Source organism: Panthera uncia, assembly GCF_023721935.1.
Source record: "Panthera uncia isolate 11264 chromosome A1 unlocalized genomic scaffold, Puncia_PCG_1.0 HiC_scaffold_17, whole genome shotgun sequence".
In the NCBI taxonomy this organism is placed as follows: domain Eukaryota; kingdom Metazoa; phylum Chordata; class Mammalia; order Carnivora; family Felidae; genus Panthera; species Panthera uncia.
In genome coordinates this window covers 53,279,163-53,299,594 of record NW_026057577.1, presented here as the reverse complement: position 1 = coordinate 53,299,594, position 20,432 = coordinate 53,279,163, and the positions used below count along the sequence as shown (strand labels likewise).

Genomic DNA, 20,432 nt, shown 5'->3' with positions numbered 1-20,432 from the left:
ATTTCCTAGCTTGCTCTTCTTCTCAGTTTTGTGCTTTGCTTTTCGTTGTTTTTTTTTTTTTAATGTTTATTTATTTATTTTGAGAGAGAGTGCACACATGCATGCTTGTGAGTCGGGGAGGGGTAAAGAGAGGGGGCAAGAGAGAAGCCAAAGCAGGCTCCAGCTGTCAGCACAGAGCACAAAATGGGGCTCGAACTCATGAACCATGAGGTAATGGCTTAAACCGAAATCAAGTCAGACACTTAACCAACTGGGCCACCCAGGCACCCCAACCTTTCATTATTTTTTGATAAAATTCATTTTGAGCAATTCTAAATTTTGTTAGGGACGGGGGGAATTAAAAAAAAACAGCTTCATTGAGGAATAGTGGACATCCAATATAATCACGTATTTAAAATGTACAGTTTGATATATAACCATTACCATAATCAAGATAGTGAATGTATACCTTATTCCCAAAAGTTTCGTGGTCCTGTTAAGTCCCTGCCTGTGTCCTTTCAAGTCCTGCTAAGGGCTGGGGGAGTTTTATTCCCCACACTTCGGCCTTGCTTGGGAAGAATATTGCCCCTAGTGGTAATGGCCACCATGCTTGCTGAAGAAGTCTTCCAGATAACAAGAAAGAGGTTCTGTTTAATGGTGTGTGAGTGGGTGCGTGTGGGTGGGTGTGGGTGTGTTACAAGCCCTTTTTTGACTTCCCTGGAAAGACCTCATGAGGTTGTGGTTCTGTTACCTGAAAACTTCCTGAGTATAGTTTTTCTTTCAAGCACGTGCTTGTCCACACTGATAGGCATTGTGCAGGAGACACAAGGGATGAATTCCCACCTCATACCTGTTAGGATGACTACTATTAAAATAACAAGTGTTGGTGAGCATGTGGAGAAATTGGAACCCTTGTGCACTGTCGGTGAGATTATAAAATGGTATAGCCATTATGGAACACAGTATGGCAGTTCCTTAAAAAACCAAAATCAGAATTACCATTTAATCTAGCAATTCGACCTCAGAGTATATTCCCAAAAGAATTCAGAGACTCAAAGATATATCTGTATACCTACATTCAAGGCAGCATTATTCACAGTAGCCAAAGTGTGGAAGCACCCCCAAGTGTCCATCCACAGATGAGTTGATAAACAAAATGTGGTACATACACGCGACGGAATATTGCTCAGCCTGAAAAAGGAAAGACATTCTGATATATCCTACAACATGGGTGAATCTTGAGGATAGGCTAAGTGAAAAAAGCTAGACACAAAAGGACAAATATTGTATAATTCTACTTATATGAGGTACCTGGGGTAATAAAATATACAGAGGGAGTAGAACAAGTGGTTACCAGGGGCTGGGGGAGGGAGGAATGGGAAGTACTGTTAAACGGATGCAGAGTCTCAGTTTTGCAAGACAAAAAGAGTTCTGTGGGTGGATGGTGATAACCTTGACGCAACAATGTGAATGTTCTGCATGCCCCTGAACTGTACTCTAGAAATTGGTTAGGATGGTAAATTTTATGTTTATGTGTGTTTCACTGTAATTTTTTATTTAAAAAACGAGAGAAAAAGGAACATTTTGTGTAGAATTTTCGGCCTGATCAGAAGGTTATGGTGAATTTGCTTTGTATTTTTGTCCTTTTCCTACTTTAATACATGCAACAGGGGACTTCAGCCATAATGGTAATGTTTTCTTTTCTAAATCAAGCAGTGGATACTTGGGTGTTTTGTATTTTCAAAAAATATACATTTTGGGGGCACCTGGGTGGCTCAGTCGGTTAAGAATCTGACTCTGTTTTAAAAATTTTTTTTTAATGTTTGTTTATTTTTGAAGCAGACAGAGACAGTGGGGTGGGGGGAGGAGCAGAGAGAGAGGGAGACAGAATCTGAAGCAAGCTGCAGGCTCCGAGCTGTCAGCACAGAGCTTGATGCAGGACTCCAACTCACAAACCATGAGATCATGACCCAAGCTGATGTCGGATGCTCAACCAACTGAGCCACCCAGGTGCCCCAAGAATCTGACTCTTAATTTCAACTCAGGGCATGATTTCATGGTTCATGAGATGAAGCCCTGAGTCGGGGTCTGTGCTGACAGCTGGAGCCTGCTTGGGATTCTCTCTCTCCCTCTCTCTGCTCCTCTCCTCCCACCTGCCAAAATAAATCACTAATACGTTTAAAAAATATATACCTTTTTCATTTACCTAAAATACTTCATAATAAAAACTTTAGAAAGTGAAAATATCCATTCAACAATATTTTGGGGGTGCTTTCTCTGTGCCTGGCTCTGCTTTATCATTGGGATATAGCTGTAAACAAAGATGATACAATTCCTGCCTCCACAGAGCTCACATTCCCGTGGGGGGATTGTTTGGATAAAGCACCTTGAATATAAATGATTATTTCTTTAGAATGGGTCCTTAGAAGTGGAATCACGGAGCAAACAACAGTATAGACACTCCGAGGCTGCTTCTACAACCTGCCAATTGCCCTTCAGTCCCATCAGCAAACCTTGGGAGTGCCTGTTTCCTCATTCCTTGCCAGCCTTACGTAACTTTTTTGCCCATTTGGTAGAAAAATAATATCTGCCTAATTTGAATTTCTTTAATTACTAGCCGTTAAATTATAAACAAGATGAAACAGTTTTCAAATGTTTATTGCCTATTTTTCTTTTAAGTTTATTTTTGAGAGAGAGAGAGAGAGAGAGAGAATCCCAAGCTGGCTACCCACTGTCAGCACAGAGCCCTACTGGGGGTTTGATCTCAGGAACCGGTGAGATAATGACCTGAGCTGAAGTCAAGAGTCAGATGCTTAATTGACTGAGCCACCCAGGCGTCCTCCTCCTCTACCTACTTCTAAATAACCCCCAGTTTAATTTACCTAGAATTTACTTTGGTATATGGGCAAAATACCTAATTCTTTTTTTTTTTTTTTTTTTTTTTGCACTCAAGAGAAGTTAATCAGGCTATCCTATACCATTTACTGAATAACTCCTTCCTTTCCTCTCTAACCTGTGGTACCACATGTGTGTCGTATACTAAGACTGTGTTCACAGTTTAGGGCTTGTTTGTGGACATAACAGTTTGCACCATTGCTTTACTCTGATGTGAGATCCCCATTATTTTGATTATTGCAGCTACTTAGTAATATCTGTTAAGACAAGCTTCATTGCCACTCTTGTTTGCCAAAACTTCCTTGACCATTCTCACTCATTTATTCTTTGGTATAGTCTGAATGAAGTTTTAAAAAGCCATGATAATTTTTATTAACATTGCATTAAACTCATAAATGTATCCAAGAAAAATTAACTTCCTTACAATAGTCATTATCCCCATCTAACTAATTACAGTTTTTTACAGCAGAGCCATTGATTTATCCATATTTGTTTCATATCAGCAAAGCCTTGCGAAACACAGCATGGCCGGAAATGTGTTAAACACTGTATATGGATACAAAAATGGCTACTACATATCTTCTAAAAGAAGTCACCTATATCTCACCCAAGTCAGAACACTATGGATGCAACGGAACATGCAGAAGAGGGGCACCTGGGTGGCTTAGTCACCCAGTTATGCATCTGACTCTTGATTTCGGCTCAGGTCATGATCTCACGGTGCATGGGTTCGAGCCCTGCATCAGGCTCTACACTGACAGTGTGGAGCCTGCTTGGCATTGTCTCTCCCTCTCTTTCTGCTTGGGATTCTCTCTTTTTCCTTCTCTCTCTGCCCCTCCTTGCTCACTTGTGCATGCATGCTCGCGTGGTCTCAAAAATAAACATTTATTTTATTTTTTGTAAGTTTATTTATTTTGAGAGAGAGAGAGAGAGAGCAAGAGAGAGAGAGCAAGAGGGGCAGAGAGAGGAGAGAGACAGTATCCCAAGCAGGCTCCACGCTTTCAGTGCAGAGCCCGATATGGGGCTTGAACCCATGAACTGTGAGATCATGACCTGAGCCAAAATTAAGAGTCAGATGCTTAACCAACTGAGCCACCCAAGTGCCCCTACATAAATAAAAATTAAAAAAAAAAAAAGATTCAGAAGAGATGAATTTAAAAGGTACAATTTGGCACATTTTGACATGTATACATCAGTGAAATTATCACCACAGTCAAGACAGTGAACATATTCATTACTCCCAGATTTTCCTTGTGTCCCTGTGTAATCCCTGCTTCCATTCCCCCCACCATCTCTAGGCAGCCGCTGATATGCTTTATGTCACTCTAGATTTGTTTGCATTTTTTTTTAGAGTTTCGTATACATGGAATCATACAGAATGTAATTCATTTTTGTCTGGCTGCCTTTGTTTGTCGTAATGATTTGGAAATGCATCCATGTTGTTGCATGTATCGTTAGTTCATTCCTTTTTATTGATGAGTAGTATTCCACTGTATAGATGTGCCACAGTTTGTTTTTTCATTTACCTGGCGATGGGCATTCGGTTTTGGGCTATTGCTGATAAAGCTGCTGGGAACATTCATATACAAGTCTTTAAATAGCTGTATACTTTTGTTTCTCTTGGGTACATAGCTAGAAGTGGAATCATTGGGTCACGTAGCAGGTGTACCTTTGACTTAAAAAAATTACTTATTTAAATTCAAGTTAGTTAACATACTGTGTTGTACTGGTTTCAGGGGTAGAACCCGGTGATTCGTCACTTACATATAACACCCAGTGTGCATCCCAACAAGTGCCCTTCTTAATGCCCATCCCCCATTTAGCCCCCTCCCCCCACTCACCTCCTCTCGAGCAACCCTCAGTTTGTTCTCTGTATTTAAGAGTCTCTTATGGTTTGCCTCTCTCTCTGTTTTTATCTTATTTTGTTTTTCCTTCCCTTCCCCTGTGTTCATCTGTTGTGTTTCTTAAATTCCACAAATGAGTGAAATCATAGGATATTTGTCTTTCTCTGACTGGCTTATTTCACTTAGCATAATACCCTATAGTTCCATCCACGTTGTTGCAAATGGCAAGATGTCATTCTTTTTGATTGCCAAGTAATATTCCATTTAAAGATTCTGCCAAATTGTTTTTCAAAGTAGTTGTACCATTATACTTTCTCACCAGATATTCTAAAGAAATTCAGTACATATCCTGTCAACAAACAGTGCTGGGACAATTGGAGATACATACGTAAACAAAACAAAACAAAATAGAAATAAGCCTCTAATCGCATGCCACATACAACCAGTTACGCCACATGGATCACTGACCTAAATGTAAAGCCTAAAACTATAAAAGTGCAAGGAGAAACTACTTTAAAATATTGAAATTGAGTCCAGTTCCACTGAGAATGTGGCATTTGAGCCAGGCCTTGTAGCAGGTAAAACTGAAAGGACTTGGTAGCAAAGCGGACATTAAGAAGTGGCGAAGGAGGGGCGCCTGGGTGGCTCATTTGGTGGTTAAGCATCGGACTTTGGCTCAGGTCATGATCTCATGGTTCATGAGTTTGAGCCCCCATATCTGTGCTGACAGCTCAGAGCCTGGAGCCTGCTTTGGATTCTGTGTGTCCCTCTCTCTCTCTGTCCCTCCTCCACTCACGTGCGTGCTCTCTCTCTCTCTCAAAAATAAATAAATGTTAAAAAAAAAAGTGAGGTAGGAGTCCATGGTAACTGGATGTCTTGACCCGTTCTTGCTGGCAGAATGGCAAGATGCTTAACAAAGAAGTGATTGGGCATACATAGAAGTAGGGGGTTCCAGAGTCAGAAAAGAACATTTGAGTTCCCAGCCCACAGTTCAGGTAGACATGTCCAGCAGACAGCTAGAAGCAAGACCCGGCAGAACATGAGAAGACTAGGAAGGGGATAGGAATTTTCAAATGACTTGATGATAGCAACAGATAATGCTATGAGCGTAGATGGTCTCACCAAGGCATAGAATATAGAATGGAGTAGAGTTGTAGACACAGTCTTGGAGAACGCCAACATTTAGGTGATGACAGAAGGTAAAAGAATTAAAAAAAAAAGTTAAGATGGAGCGATATAAAAAATGCCGCAAAAGGACCAAATGGGTGATTATCCTTAACATCTGAATACAGGTTGTAATCAATATGTCAGGAAGTCATGTAGGCGCCATCTTCAGAATACATCCAGAATCGAGATACTTCTCACCACCTCTCTGCTGCTACCCACCTGGTTTATGCTATGCTGCCATTGGGTCTCACTCGCATTGCTGCAATGGCTTCCTAACGTGTCTTTCTGTTTCTTCCCTTGCTTGATACAGGATTTTCTTTTTCTTTTTCTCTCTTTCTTTCTTTCTTTTTATTCTTCTTCTTCTTCTTCTTCTTTTTTTTTTTTTTTAAGAGAGAGAGAGAGCCGGGGGAAGAGAGGACCAGAGGAAAAGAGGGAGAGGGAGAGAGGGAGGGAATCCCAAGCATGCTCCATGCTCAGTGTGAAGCCAGAAGCGGGGCTTGATCCCACAACCCCTGAGATCATGACCTGAGCCAAAATCAAGGGTTGGACGCTCAGCCAATGGAGTCACCCAGGCACCCTGATACGGGGTATTCTTTTTTTTTTTTTTTTATGTTTATTTATTCTTGGGAGAGAGAGAGTAGGGGAGGCGCAGAGAGAGAGGGGGGCACACAGAATCTGAAGCAGGCTCCAGGCTCCGAGCTGTCAGCAAAGAGCCTGATATGGGACTGGAACTCACAAACCGCGAGATCATGACCTGAGCTGAAGTCAGCACAGAGCCCGATGTGGGACGCTTAACTGACAGAGCCACCCAGGTACCCCCTGATACAGGATATTCTTAACAGAGCAACCGGATGAATCCTTTACAGGATTTAAGGATGAATTCTAGCAGGTGACTGCTCTGTCAACAGCTCCTTGTTTCATTTAGAGTAAAAACCCAAGTCTTTATAATGCCTACCTACATGATCTCCTCCTCCCATCCCATACCCCTTTGACCTCATTTCCTATTTTATGATTTTGGTCCACTACCCACCTTGCTCACTCCACTAGATTGCTCTGGCCTACTTGCTACTCCTTAAATATGACCAGGTATGTTCCTGCCTCAGGGCCTTTGCCCTAATCGTTCCTTCTGCTTGGAATTCTCCTCCCCTAAATACCCAACTGTATCATTATTCCAGTCTTTGTTCACTGTTTTCCCCACAACATCTATTAACTTCTAGCATACTAGAGAAGTCATTCATTAATTCATGTATTCATTTTGTTTATTTCTTATGGCCTGTCTCTCTCCTGCTAAAATTACAAAGCGCCTCGAGCTAGAATTGTGTCCTTTCCAGCTGCTTTTGGGAGACTTCCTCACACTGATCTTCAAACCCAATCCATACTTCAGCTGTCTCCATTCTGCTATTTATTCCATCTCTTTGTTCTTTATTTCATCTATTGCATTCTTCATACTTAATGTTTCCACTAGGGTTTTTCGAAAATTATTTTTCTTTCTTGCTTGATCTTACTAATAATTTCCCTTTTCTCCTTAAGATATTTATCATGTTTATTTAAAATTCTTAGTGTCTGGGGGTGCCTGGGTGACTCATTCGTTTAGGTGTCCGACTTTGGCTCAGGTCATGATCTCACGGTTCGTGTGTTCGAGCCCCACATCGGGCTCTGTGCTGACAGCTCAGAGCCTGGAACCTGCTTTGAATTCTCTGTCTCCCTCTCTCTCTCCCCCTCCCCCACTCATGCTCTGTCTCTCTCTGTCTCTCAAAGATAAATAAGCATTAAAAAATGTTTTGGGGCGCCTGGGTGGCTCAGTCGGTTGAGCGCCGACTTCGGCTCAGGTCAGGATCTCGCGGTCCGTGAGTTCGAGCCCCGCATCGGACCCCTGTGCTGACAGCTCAGAGCCCGGAGCCTGTTTCAAATTCTGTGTCTCCCTCTCTCTGACCCTCCCCCATTCATGCTCTGTCTCTCTCTGTCTCAAAAATAAATAAACGTTAAAAAAAATTAAAAAAAAAAGTTTTAAATTCTTAGTGTCTGTTCCAATAGTCACCCGTCAGATGATATAAACTGTTTAGACTATAGTCTTTCTTTTACACTAATTATGCTCCTCAGGTCACAGCTCAGCAATTTGGAGATTGCTCATTGTGAAAAATGAGGAAAAGATAGAAAAGTAAAATATAAATACCAAAATAAAAATCACCATAATCCCACCTCTCAGAAATAACCAACTGACCTTTTATTGTATTTCCTTCCAGCCACACTATTTACATGTATAGCATATTGAAAAATTGGTAAGATATTATGTGTAATTTTCTATCTGAACTTTTCCTTTACCATTAGTCTTAAGACCTTTTCAAGTTATTAAGATTGTTTGCAGACCTAATGTTTTTATTGAAGTGTAATTAACAAACAGTGTTATATTAGTTTCAGGTGTGCACTTCAACAATCCTATACATTAGTCAATGCTCATCAAGATAAGTGTATTCTGCCTTTCATGAAGGGACATCTTCCCCACGAAAACATGCCTCTCTCCAAGGACCTCCTCCACCCCTCCCCAGGAGAGGAGGAGAGGAAGCGGAAGAAGAAGTGCCTGGTGCGTAGCCCCAATTCCTACTTCATGGATGTGAAATGCTCATAAAATCGCGATTGTCTTTAGCCCATGCACAAACTGTAGTTTTGCGTGTTGGCTGCTCCACTTTCCATTGCCAGCCTACAGGAGGAAAAGCAAGACTTATAGAAGGATGCTCCTTCAGACGGAAGTAGCACACTAATAACCCCCCAGAATCAAGATGATGGGAAACCATCCCAATAAAAACATTTAAGTTTTATTTTTAAGTAAAATCTCTACCCTGAAGGTAGGGCTAGAACTCACAACCCCAAGATCAAGGGTCATGTGCTTCACAGACCAAGACAGCCTGGCAACCCCCCCCCCCCCATTAAACACATTTTGGATTAGAAAAAGAAAAGTATGTGCTCTTAATCCCTTTTATCTCTTTCACTCATTCTCCCATCCACCTCCCCTCTGGCAACCAAAGTTTATTCTATTTTTGAATCTGTGTTTTGTTTCTTAAAATCCACGTATAAGTGAAATCATATGGTATTTATCTTTCTCTGACTGACTTATTTCACTTAGCGTTATATGCTCGAGGTCCTTCCATCTTGTTACACATGGCAGGATTTCATTCTTTTTTATGGTTGAGTATTATTCCACTGTACATATATACCACATCTCCTTTATCCACTCATCTGTTGGGTTGCTTCCATATCTTGGCTATTGTAAATAATGCTGCAATGAAAATAGGGTGTATATGTCTTTTTGAATTAGCGTTTTCATTTTCTTTGAGTAAATACCTGGTAGTGGAATTACTGGATAATATAGTATTTCTATTTTTAATGTTTTGAAGAACTTTCATACTGTTTTCCACAGCGGCTGCACCAAATTGCATTCCCACCAATTGTACACGAGGGTTCCTTTTCCTCCACATCCTCATCATCCTCATTTGTTGTTTCTTGTCATTTGGATTCTAGCCATTCTGAAAGGTTGTAAGGTGATATCTCATTGTGGTTTTAATTTGAATTTTCCTAATGATGAGAGATGTTAAGTATCTTTTCATGTGTCTGTTGGCCATCTGTATGTCTTCTTTGGGAAAATGTCTATTCAGGTCCTCTGCCCATTTTTTAATTGTGTGTTTTTCTGATATCCACTTGTATAAGTTCTTTATTTATTTTGGATATTAACCCCTTATTGGATATATCATTTGGAAATGTCTTCTCCCATTCAGTAGGTTGCCTTTTTGTTTTATTAATGGTTTCCTTCACTGTGCAAAAGCTTTTTATTTTTGTGTAGTCCCAGTAGTTTAATTTTGCTTTTGTTTCCTTTGCCTGTGGAGACATCTAGAAAAATCTTTCTCCAGCTGATGTCAAAGAAATTACCACCCGTGTTTCCTTCTGGGAGTTTTATGGCTTCAGGTTTCACATTTGGTGGTCTTTAATCCATTTTGAGTTTATTTCTGTGTAAGAAAGTGGTCTAGTTTCTGTTCACTTTTCCCAGAACCAAATGTTGAAGAGAATGGCTTTCTCCTGTTGTATATCCTAGCCTCTTTTGTCTTAGATTAATTAATTATATAAGCATGGCTTTATTTCTGGGTTCTCTATTGATCTAGGTGTCTATTTTGTTGCCAGCACCATACTGTTTTGATTACTACAGCTTTGTACTTCTTTCTCAAGATTGTTTTGGCTATTCAGGGTCTTCGGTGGTTCCATATAAATTTTAGTATTGGGGCGCCTGGGTGGCTTGGTCGGTTAAGCGTCCGACTTCGGCTCAGGTCATGATCTCACAGTCTGTGAGTTCAAGCCCCGCGTCGGGCTCTGGGCTGATGGCTCAGAGCCTGGAGCCTGTTTCAAATTCTGTATCTCCCTCTCTCTCTGCTCCTCCCCTGTTCATGCTCTGTCTCTCTCTGTCTCAAAAATAAATAAACGTCAAAAAAAAAATTAAAAAAAATAAATTTTAGTATTACTTGATCTAGTTTCTGTGAAAAATGTTGGTGTTTTGATAGGGATTGCATTAAATGGCTTTGGGTAGTATGGACATTTAATTCTTCCAACCCATGAACATGGACTATCTTTCTTTTTTAAATTTTTTTTTTAACGTTTATTTTTTTTTTTTTTGAGACAGAGAGAGACAGAGCATGAACGGGGGAGGGTCAGAGAGAGGGAGACACAGAATCTGAAACAGGCTCCAGGCTCTGAGCTGTCAGCACAGAGCCCGACGCGGGGCTCGAACTCACGGACCGCGAGATCATGACCTGAGCCGAAGTCAGATGCTTAACCGACTGAGCCACCCAGGCGCCCCAAACATGGACTATCTTTCTATTTGTTTGTGTCATCTTCAATTTCTTTAATCAATGTTTTATAGTTTTTGGATTTTAGGTCTTTCACTTCCTTAGTTAAGTTTATTCCTAGGTAGTTTGTTTGTTTGTTTGTTTGGTATTTTGTTATTTTTGATGCAATTGTAAATTTAAAAAATTACTTTTATTTATTTAATTTATTTAATTTTTATTTTTAAGAGAGAAAGAGTGCAAGCAGGGGAGGGGCAGAGGGAGGGAATCTTAAGCAGGCTCCACGCTCAGTGAGGAGCCCCACATGGGGCTCTATCTTACGACCTTAAGATCATGACCTGGGCCAAAATCAAGAGTCAGATGCTTAACTGACTGAGCCACCCAGGTGCCCCAATTTTTGGTATAATTGTAAATGGGATTGTTTCCTTAATTTCTCTTTCTGCTGCTTCATTATTAGTGTGTACAAATGTAATGGATTTCTGTATATTAATTTTGTATCCTGCAACTTTCCTGAATTCATGTATTAGTTCTAGTAGTTTTGGGGTTTTTTTGGTAGTCTTTAGGGGGTTCTATATATAGTATCATGTTATCTGCAAAGAGTGAAAGTTTTACTTCTTCCTTATCAATTTGGACGCCTTTCATTTCTTTTTCTTGCCTGATTGCTCTGATTAGGACTTCCAGTCACAGACCTAATTTTTAATGATTGCAAATGATTCCATTTTAAGGATATATAGTAAAACGTTGAACTCTTGAGCATTTAGCATGTTCCCAATTTTTTTCCCTTAAAAAAATCAGTACAACAAACAATCTTGTACATAAATCTTTGTTTATATTTCTGGTTGTTTTCTTAGGATGGAGCCCTAGAATGAATGATAACAGAGAGAATGGGCACTGAAGATACAACTGCCAAATTGTTTGCTAGAAGTTTTGTGTCACTACACTTTACACAGGAAGTGTATGATTGAGTTCTTACCATTACACCCATCATGTTCATGTTCTTTGCTAATTTGACCGAGGAAAATGGCATTTCACCTTTTTCCAATTTGCATGTCTTTTATTACCAGTGGTCATTATTTTTCTCTACTCTTCTGTAGATTTTGGGTTCAGATCCTTTCTCAGTTTTTTCTGCTCTAGAAAGTTAGCCAATCAGAGCTTTCTAGTAAAGACAATTTGCTCACATGTTCCTCTAGTGGAAACTTTTAAGACCACCTTCTGCACAGGGGACTATGTTTGTATTCCACGGCAACTAACCCCCCACCGCCACATTGGTGCCAGACTGTGGTGTCAGGTGAAGGGTTGCCCCTGAGGGTGGATATTGAGATCTTTTGGTGTGTTTGCATATGTAAAGCAGAGGGATGATAGTTCAGTCTTGGATTAAGCCTGGACACCAAGCAATAGAGTGTATGTGTGTGCACGTGCATGTGTGTGTGTGCACGCACGTGTGTGCGATAGCTACGGTTGGTCACTATGTATTTTAAACACACAAAAAATTGTAATAAGTGACAAGGCTTTCTCATGGTTTTATAAAGGATCCTTTTTATTTTCAATGCTGCATCCCTAAAATCACTTTAAAGAGCCCCATTCTTCCCAAGCAGAGAGATTTCTCTTCACAGAGAGCCCCTGGGTGAACTACAAATAAAAAATAATAATAAATGCATTCTTTCTAGATATGGTAATACTATTTTTTAATTCTTATGTTAGAATTAAAAATAACATGTCTATTTCCAAGAAATTAACTTATTAAACAATGTAAGTAAACATGAGAAGATTACAGAGCTACAAACATATTCTCTTTTTTTTAATGTTTATTTATTTTTGAGAGGGAGACAGAAACCAAAGCAAGCTTCAGGCTCTGAGCTGTCAGCACAGAGCTGGTCACAGGGTTTGGACTCGCGAACCGCGAGATCATGACCTCAGCTGAAGTCAGCCACTTAATCCATTGAGCCACCCAGGTGATGCTATGAACATGTTCTCTTGAGAGTGTTGTATTGAAGGTAACCCCCCAAAGGAGGAGTCCTCTCTGGAATGGAGATGTGTGTATTTTGCAGTTAAATTCCTGATAAAAATATCTTCTGAACTTTTCATTTTGGGATACAAAATTTAAACGTGCCGCCTCAAGCCACTGAGATCAGAGCTAAATAAGTCTCTGTGCTGGTGTGTGTTGGGGCAGGAGGGCTAGTCCAGGTTAACTGCGGTAACGAAAATTCCTAAGTCAGTATAAATAATTTTGCTGTTATAAAACACAGATTTAGACCTTTGCTGACATTCTGAATTCTTGAGGATTTCTGAATCTTGCTCAGGACATGAAATGCTTGTTTAAGGAGCTGTTGTGCAAGCATAAGACTGCTTAATAAGACCCAGAAGGCCACTAAAATACCTTCTTCACAAAGGACTCTAACTTCCAACTACACTGCGTGAAGACCCCCATTTGAAACTGGATTATGACATTTTATCAAATGTTTTTTGTTAAAATGTACCTACCCTTAGGAGAGGTACTAACTACTCTCAGCCAGTAACACCTTGCCTTGAACTTATTTTCAGACTACGTAACTGGCTCCAAAGAAGCAGATTTAGGGGGTGCAAAGAGTCTGGCCCATGGAGTCCTTTGTTGGGAGAGGCTTCTGGAACTGCGACATGAATATGGAGGGCTCCACTCTGCCTTCGTGGCCTCTATAACAACTAGAGGCAACTATCCATGGCTGTTTCCGCAGCCATCATATGGTACCCACTTCACCAGTTGTGACCTTGACATTAGCTCAGTGGCATGTATGAACCAACCCTCATGGAAGGAATATATTTTTTTAATATATGAAATTTATTGTCAAATTGGTTTCCATATAACACCCAGTGCTCATCCCAAAAGGTGCCCTCCTCAATACCCATCACCCACCCTCCCCTCCCTCCCACCCCCCATCAGTTTGTTCTCAGTTTTTAACAGTCTCTTATGCTTTGGCTCTCTCCCCCTCTAACCTCTTTTTTTTTTTTTCTTCCCCTCCCCCATGGGTTTCTGTTAAGTTTCTCAGGAACCACATAAGAGTGAAACCGTATGGTATCTGTCTTTCTCTGTATGGCTTACTTCACTTAGCATCACACTCTCCAGTTCCATCCACGTTGCTACAAAAGGCCATATTTCATTCTTTCTCATTGCCACGTAGTACTCCATTGTGTATATAAACCACAATTTCTTTATCCATTCATCAGTTGATGGACATTTAGGCTCTTTCCATAATTTGGCTATTGTTGAGAGTGCCGCTATAAACATTGGGGTACAAGTGCCCCTAGGCATCAGTACTCCTGTATCCTTTGGGTAAATTCCTAGCAGTGCTATTGCTGGGTCATAGGGTAGGTCTATTTTTAATTTTCTGAGGAACCTCCACACTGCTTTCCAGAGCGGCTGCACCAATTTGCATTCCCACCAACAGTGCAAGAGGGTTCCCGTTTCTCCACATCCTCTCCAGCATCTATAGTCTCCTGATTTGTTCATTTTGGCCACTCTGACTGGCGTGAGGTGATATCTGAGTGTGGTTTTGATTTGTATTTCCCTGATAAGGAGAGACGTTGAACATCTTTTCATGTGCCTGTTGGCCATCCGGATGTCTTCTCTGGAGAAGTGTCTATTCATGTTTTCTGCCCATTTCTTCACTGGGTTATTTGTTTTTCGGGTGTGGAGTTTGGTGAGCTCTTTATAGATTTTGGATACTAGCCCTTTGTCCAATAGGTCATTTGCACATATCTTTTCCCATTCTGTTGGTTGCCTTTTAGTTTTGTTGGTTGTTTCCTTTGCTGTGCAGAAGCTTTTTATCTTCATAAGGTCCCAGTAATTCACTTTTGCTTTTAATTCCCTTGCCTTTGGGGATGTGTTGAGTAAGAGATTGCTACGGCTGAGGTCAGAGAGGTCTTTTTCATGGAAGGAATATTAAACCACTAGAGAATGCTGAAGTGGAAGGACCTGGACAGCCAGAGAAACATTTCAAGATCATCTGGGGCCTCTAAGGCTTTAAGACAGGTAAGAAGGCAGGAAAGGGATATAAAATGTGTGTGTGTGTGTGTGTGTGCGCGTGCGCGTGCACGCACGCATCAGGGGGAAATATTCACAATTCTGGTGGAGTCTTAACTCTTCCTTTTTTTAAAAAAAACTCTTTAAAATTGAAGATAATGTGCAGAGTGTGAATCTGAAAGTCTCGGGGGGCGCCTGGGTGGCGCAGTCGGTTGAGCGTCCGACTTCAGCCAGGTCACGATCTTGCGGTCCGTGAGTTCGAGCCCCGCGTCAGGCTCTGGGCTGATGGCTCGGAGCCTGGAGCCTGTTTCCGATTCTGTGTCTCCCTCTCTCTCTGCCCCTCCCCCATTCATGCTCTGTCTCTCTCTGTCCCAAAAATAAAAAAAAAATAAAAAAAAAAAAAGTTGAAAAAAAAATGAAAGTCTCAACGTTGGGGTGCCTGGGTGGCTCAGTCGGTTAAGCATCCGACTTTTAATTTCAGTTCAGGTCATGATCTTGCAGTTCATGGGTTCAAGCTCATCGTTGGGCTCTGTGGTGACAGAATATCTGCTTGGGATTCTCTATCTCCCTCTCTCTGTGCCCCTCCCCCACTAAAATAAATAAATAAACTTAAAAAATCTTAAAAAAAAAAAGAAAGTCTCAAAATCGTGAGCAAGGTGAGGTTACAAATCTAGAAGGGTGTGGGAAGACTGTTGCTGTGAATTCACTAATGTGTGTGTTTTCTTAGGACAATGGGGTTCCTTTGAGGATTTCTGGGGTGAAAAAGGTATAGGAAAATGACAAACCTTTATTGAATGGCCACTGCATGCATGGTGTTACAAAGAGCTAGGTGCATGGAGATTTGAAAAGGAACAGAAAAGGAGAAAAATAACCCAATGTCCGTTGGCAGATGAATGGATAAGCAAAATGTGTATATATAGAAAAGAGTATTATTCAGCCTTAAAAATGAATGACATTTTGATACATGCTACAACATGGATGAACTTTGAAGATACTGTAAGTGAAATAAGCCAGTCACAAAGGACAAACACTGTATTTTTCTATTTTGTGAGACAGCCAGAATACTCAAATTCATAGAGAAAGTGGAATCATGGTTGCCAGGGGCTGGGGTTTGGGTGGGAGGAACGGAGTTCCTGTTTAAAAAATTTTTTTTAGCGTTTATTTATGTTTGAGACAGAGACAGAGCATGAACGGGGGAGGGTCAGAGAGAGGGAGACACAGAATCTGAAACAGGCTCCAGGTTCTGAGCGGTCAGCACAGAGCCGGACGCGGGGCTCGCACTGACCGTGAGATCATGACCTGAGCGGAAGTCGGCGGCTTAACCCACTGAGCCACCCAAGCGCCCCTGGAGTTACTGTTTAATGGGTACAGAGTTTCAGTTTGGGATGATGGAAAAATTCTGGAAATGGATAATATGATTGTTGCCTCAACGTGACTTAATGCCTCTGAATTGTATAAAGTGGTAAATTTTTACTACTGTGCTATGCCACCGATGGAATGTTTGTGTATATATTCATGTTATACATTACTTAATACATATAAGGCTCTGAGCCTAGTCACAAGAAAAAAAGTTAAAAAGTAAAAATAAAGGGTAAATTTTATGCTATGTATATTTTAACACACACTGGAAAACAATTAAAAAAAAAACAATTTAAAAAAAACAACGAGGAATAGAATGCCCTTTGGCCTCCAGACGTTTGAGGTTCCAGAAAAGGAAGATGCGTAGAGCCACGGGGAAGGACAGTGTCCGGTTAAAGAACGGCTCCCAGGCACCGCTGTTGTGGCCGAGGGACTGAGAAAGCACTTGTCATTGGGCCTAACAATTGCCCATCTACCTGGCTCCCCCACGGGACCCCTCACACCACGGACTCCAGTTTTATTCTTTCTCTCCAGAACCAGAGCTCTAGGCACAAAGTGGTATCTCAGTACAGACTTGTGGAATGATTCCAGGAGAGACGCAGCCCCAAGCGTCCGCCGAGTTGGGAAACACGTTCGTATACACATTCATGGGTAAACTCTTGGGATGCTCTGGGGCAGAGAGAGCTGGAGTCCAAGGTCCCAAATGGGGAGTTTACTCCCCCAGGTCTCTGCTAGCCTTCACCCACAAAAGGAGGTTCTGTGAGGGGACCGAGTGCAAGGCGCCGACCCCCCCCCCCCCCCCGGGAAGGGCCCCCCCCCCCCCCCCCCCAGTGGAAGGTCCCGCCACCTCCCCGATTCCTGCTGCCGCACAATCCCAATAACGGCTCTCTCGGGCGGGGGACTTGTGGAGCGCCCAAACCATCCAAGTGAAAACAGCAGAAACCTGCGGTTCAGGGAAAGGACTCTGCTCCTGCTCGGCCGCTCCCGAGAAGGAAAGGTGGGGCCTCAAGAAACAAAAACCCTGGCCGTCCGACGGCCAGTGGGAGGGAAGGCCCGGAGCCCACTAGCCACACTAGCAAAACGCCTGCTGCCTCCCAGCTCGGGATCCGGGCCTGCGGCGCGGTCAGCAGGGCGCTGCGCCGCCGCCAGGGGGCAGCCCTCCCCCACGTGGGCACCACCCGGCCAGGCGGGCGCCCCGCGCGTTCAGCGTGCACGCCAGCGGAGCACACGGGAGGGAGATCGCCGCGTCGCCCCCAGCCCTCCTCACAGAATAGTTTCTCGTCCCTTGTGCCAGCTTGAGAGCGTGGCGGTGGATATTCCCCAGCCGGGGCTGAGACCTGGGAGCACGTTTGGGAGGGACGCCCGCGGGGAGGGGACGAGGGACGCAAAGGAGGACCACGCGGGAAATGAAACACTTGGGTTTCCGCGCTCTGGGAATTTCAAGAGCCGGGAGCTACAGGCCGCGTACAAAAGTGTAGCTTCACTAAAGCAAACAAAGCAAGTGACACGTCCAAATCTGGGGCTCGAGTATAAAGCTCACCCAAATCTCTGTTAACACTGTCCCCGCAGCACTCCTCCTGGGTTGATCTTCAGCTCTGACCTTCTTTAAATCCTAACACTTATCCTTGAGTGGCCAGAAGATAATTTGCCACGTTTTTCAAACGTTTCCAGGGAAGATCCCTTTAACCCTTCGGGGAGGGAGGTTTGGACAAAGGTACAAACGGAACGCAAAGTCAATCTCAGCGCCCTCCTTGGCCAGACAAGTTCAGGGTAGGGGAATGGGGTCTGATCACCTAAAGTAACTAATGGTCTGCGAACAAATTCCTCCCCTCCGTTTTACCTTCAAATACCTCGCCACACACCAATCCTCAGTCTAGTGCAAATCATGGTGTTTATTTAGCTATTGACTGGGTACTTATAAAACTTAAACTTCCTAATGTAAAAGTGAACGCCTTGGTAAGGAATCCTGGCTACATCAACAAAGCAATGTGATGCCTGATTAATAGTGCTGATTAATGTTGGCTCAGGTTAATGCTGAGCGCCTTACAATAATTAAATGGTTCAATCATTTTTCAAACGAGACTCAGTGGAAAATAATTTATTTACAATTTGAGGCGTTCTCGTAGATCTGTCAAAGATCTATGATGGACTTTATGGGTCATTTGTAAGTGTAACTGGTGGTTAGCTCTCCTAGGCAACAAAAACTCGATTTTAAAATAAGTCTTAGGTGGGGGGACAGTTTATTTTTGAGACTCTGTGATGGATAAGGGGAGTAATAAAACGTTTGAAAATGTGAAAAACCTGGTGGATAAAATGATATACACAAAGGTAGCTGATGGTTGTTCCTACAAAAAGCCATTGATTTTTGATACTTAGTTTTTGTCAAGTGGTTATTTTAATCAGAAAGCTGTAATTTGGAGGCAGGTCCCTACTTTGAAATAGAAGTGTTTTAGGAAATGCAAATATCGAAAAAGTATGGCTATGTTAGTGTGAATTCCACAAGCTATTGGGATTCTTACACCAGCCACAATGATTAGAGTTGATGACAAAGATGGGTATACTCAAAATAATATCATATTTAAATTATTTCCACTACCTTGTGACCTAAAAAGGAAAATTGGGTTGAAAAGAACTTGAATCTTATTTTAAAATAGTATTTCGTTTCTTTTTCAGCAGTAGCTATTGGAAATATTTAGGTTTCCCAAAAACATTTCTAAAGCTGGTTTGAAAGTTTTAATTAATATAGTTCCTATTAAGCCTGATTATGTGTATATGTTGTAGTTATTTAAGTATTTTGAGATTACTGTGAAGTGTTGATTAGAATGTTCCTCTTACTAAGAACTATAGAGTCCCTTACCCATTATGAAAGAGCTTTTTATGAGTTGCTCCTAGGGTGCAGTTTTTAAAAATGTATTTTGTTTTTCACTAACATTTTCTATTTCTTTTCTGCATTCAATGATTACTTTCTTTATTCCCATGAAATTTGTCAGATCCTCTCATTAGAGGGGCTTAGTTTAGCTGTCAAGTTTCTAGGGCATTCAGTTGCAGATAAGTGACTAAAACGCCAGCCTAACCACATTTTTATTAACAGATGGCGGAAAACAAACGTCTTTGGAGAAGAACCGAAGGGGACAGGTTAAAAGGTCAGTAAACAATTATTATTGTGCTTAAACTGGGGGGGGGGGGTTCTCTACAGATTCGATGGGGGAGCTGCTGGCCCAATCTGGGGGAGATGGGACAACCCAACAGATCTCAGAGCCATTCCCCAGGGACCACCTCGGACGATTGGGGGAGGGGAGTTACCTCTGGGCTGGACGTCTCCTACAGGCCATCTGACTGGTCAAACTGTCGCGTCACGGGAGTGCTTGTGAAGTTAGGATTGAGGGCTAATTGAAGGGAAGGAGCCTGGGAATTCCAACTCGTGCAGTGGCCCTAGGTCCAGAGCACCGCGGGCCAGCACGTAATTCGGGTCCCAACCCCTTTGACAAGGAGTAGTAAAGAGTGGTGGGGTCCTCTCTCCTCCCCCCATCTTCTCAGTTGCTGCTCCCTCCTACGGGCAAACTTTCTCTCCCGAGCAGGGCTGATTTCCTAGGCTTTCTTTCCCTTCCCTCGGTAGCGCTCTGACGTGCACACCATGTGACAGGCCTCCTGCTATAAGCCGAGGAAAGGTCCGCCCTCTCCTGGACTCAGCCCTCGCCTCGCCGAGCTCGGTCCCTAGACTCTCACCCGTCCCGCACCGTCCCGGGCGCCCGACACTCTGACTTGCTCGCCCGGGGCCTCGCCACCCCCTCCTCACTGATCGTGCGAGGCCCCGCTCCGCAAGGGGAAGGTCAAGTCCCCCCGCCTGGGACCGGTGCGCGCGGAGTCCAGCGAGTGCAGAGACCTTGCGGCTCTCGCGGCGGCGCAGGAGTTACAAAGTCGCGGCGCAAAAAGCCTCTGCCGCAGCCCGGCAGCTCCCGCGCAGCTCCAGCGGCGGCGGCGCCCCCAGCGTGGCGCCCCCGTGCCGGGCCCGCCGCCCGGGACCCGGGCTGGGGCGCGGCGGGAGCCCGGAGCCCGGCGCCCCTATGCGCCGCCTCGCCGCTGCCGCGCTACAGCTATGACCCTGAGCACGGAGATGTCCGATGCCTCCGGCCTCGCGGAGGAGACAGACATCGACGTGGTAGGGGAGGGCGAGGACGAAGACGACGAGGAAGAGGACGACGACGAGGGCAGCGGCGGCGTGTCCCGCCTGGCGGTCCCCGCGCAGCGGCGGCGGCGGCGGCGCTCCTACGCCGGAGAGGACGAGCTGGAGGACCTGGAGGAGGAGCCCGCGGACGACGATGACATCCTGCCGTCTTCGCCCTCCCCCCCCCCTCCCCCTGCGTG

At 43.3% G+C, this 20,432-nt stretch overlaps 1 protein-coding gene and 1 pseudogene across 1 annotated transcript in view; both read left to right on the top strand.

Moving 5' to 3' along the window:
* Window positions 1-8,790, top strand: part of LOC125935736 (40S ribosomal protein S27-like) — a 36,725-nt pseudogene extending 27,935 nt beyond the window's left edge.
* A 10,829-nt stretch (window positions 8,791-19,619) lies between these two features.
* Window positions 19,620-20,432, top strand: part of FOXD1 (forkhead box D1) — a 2,376-nt gene continuing 1,563 nt past the window's right edge. Inside the window, exon 1 of the mRNA XM_049648885.1 lies at window positions 19,620-20,429. Within this exon, the coding sequence (XP_049504842.1) occupies window positions 20,164-20,429 (266 nt within the window). The 5' untranslated portion in view covers window positions 19,620-20,163. The remainder of the gene's footprint in view (window positions 20,430-20,432) is intronic.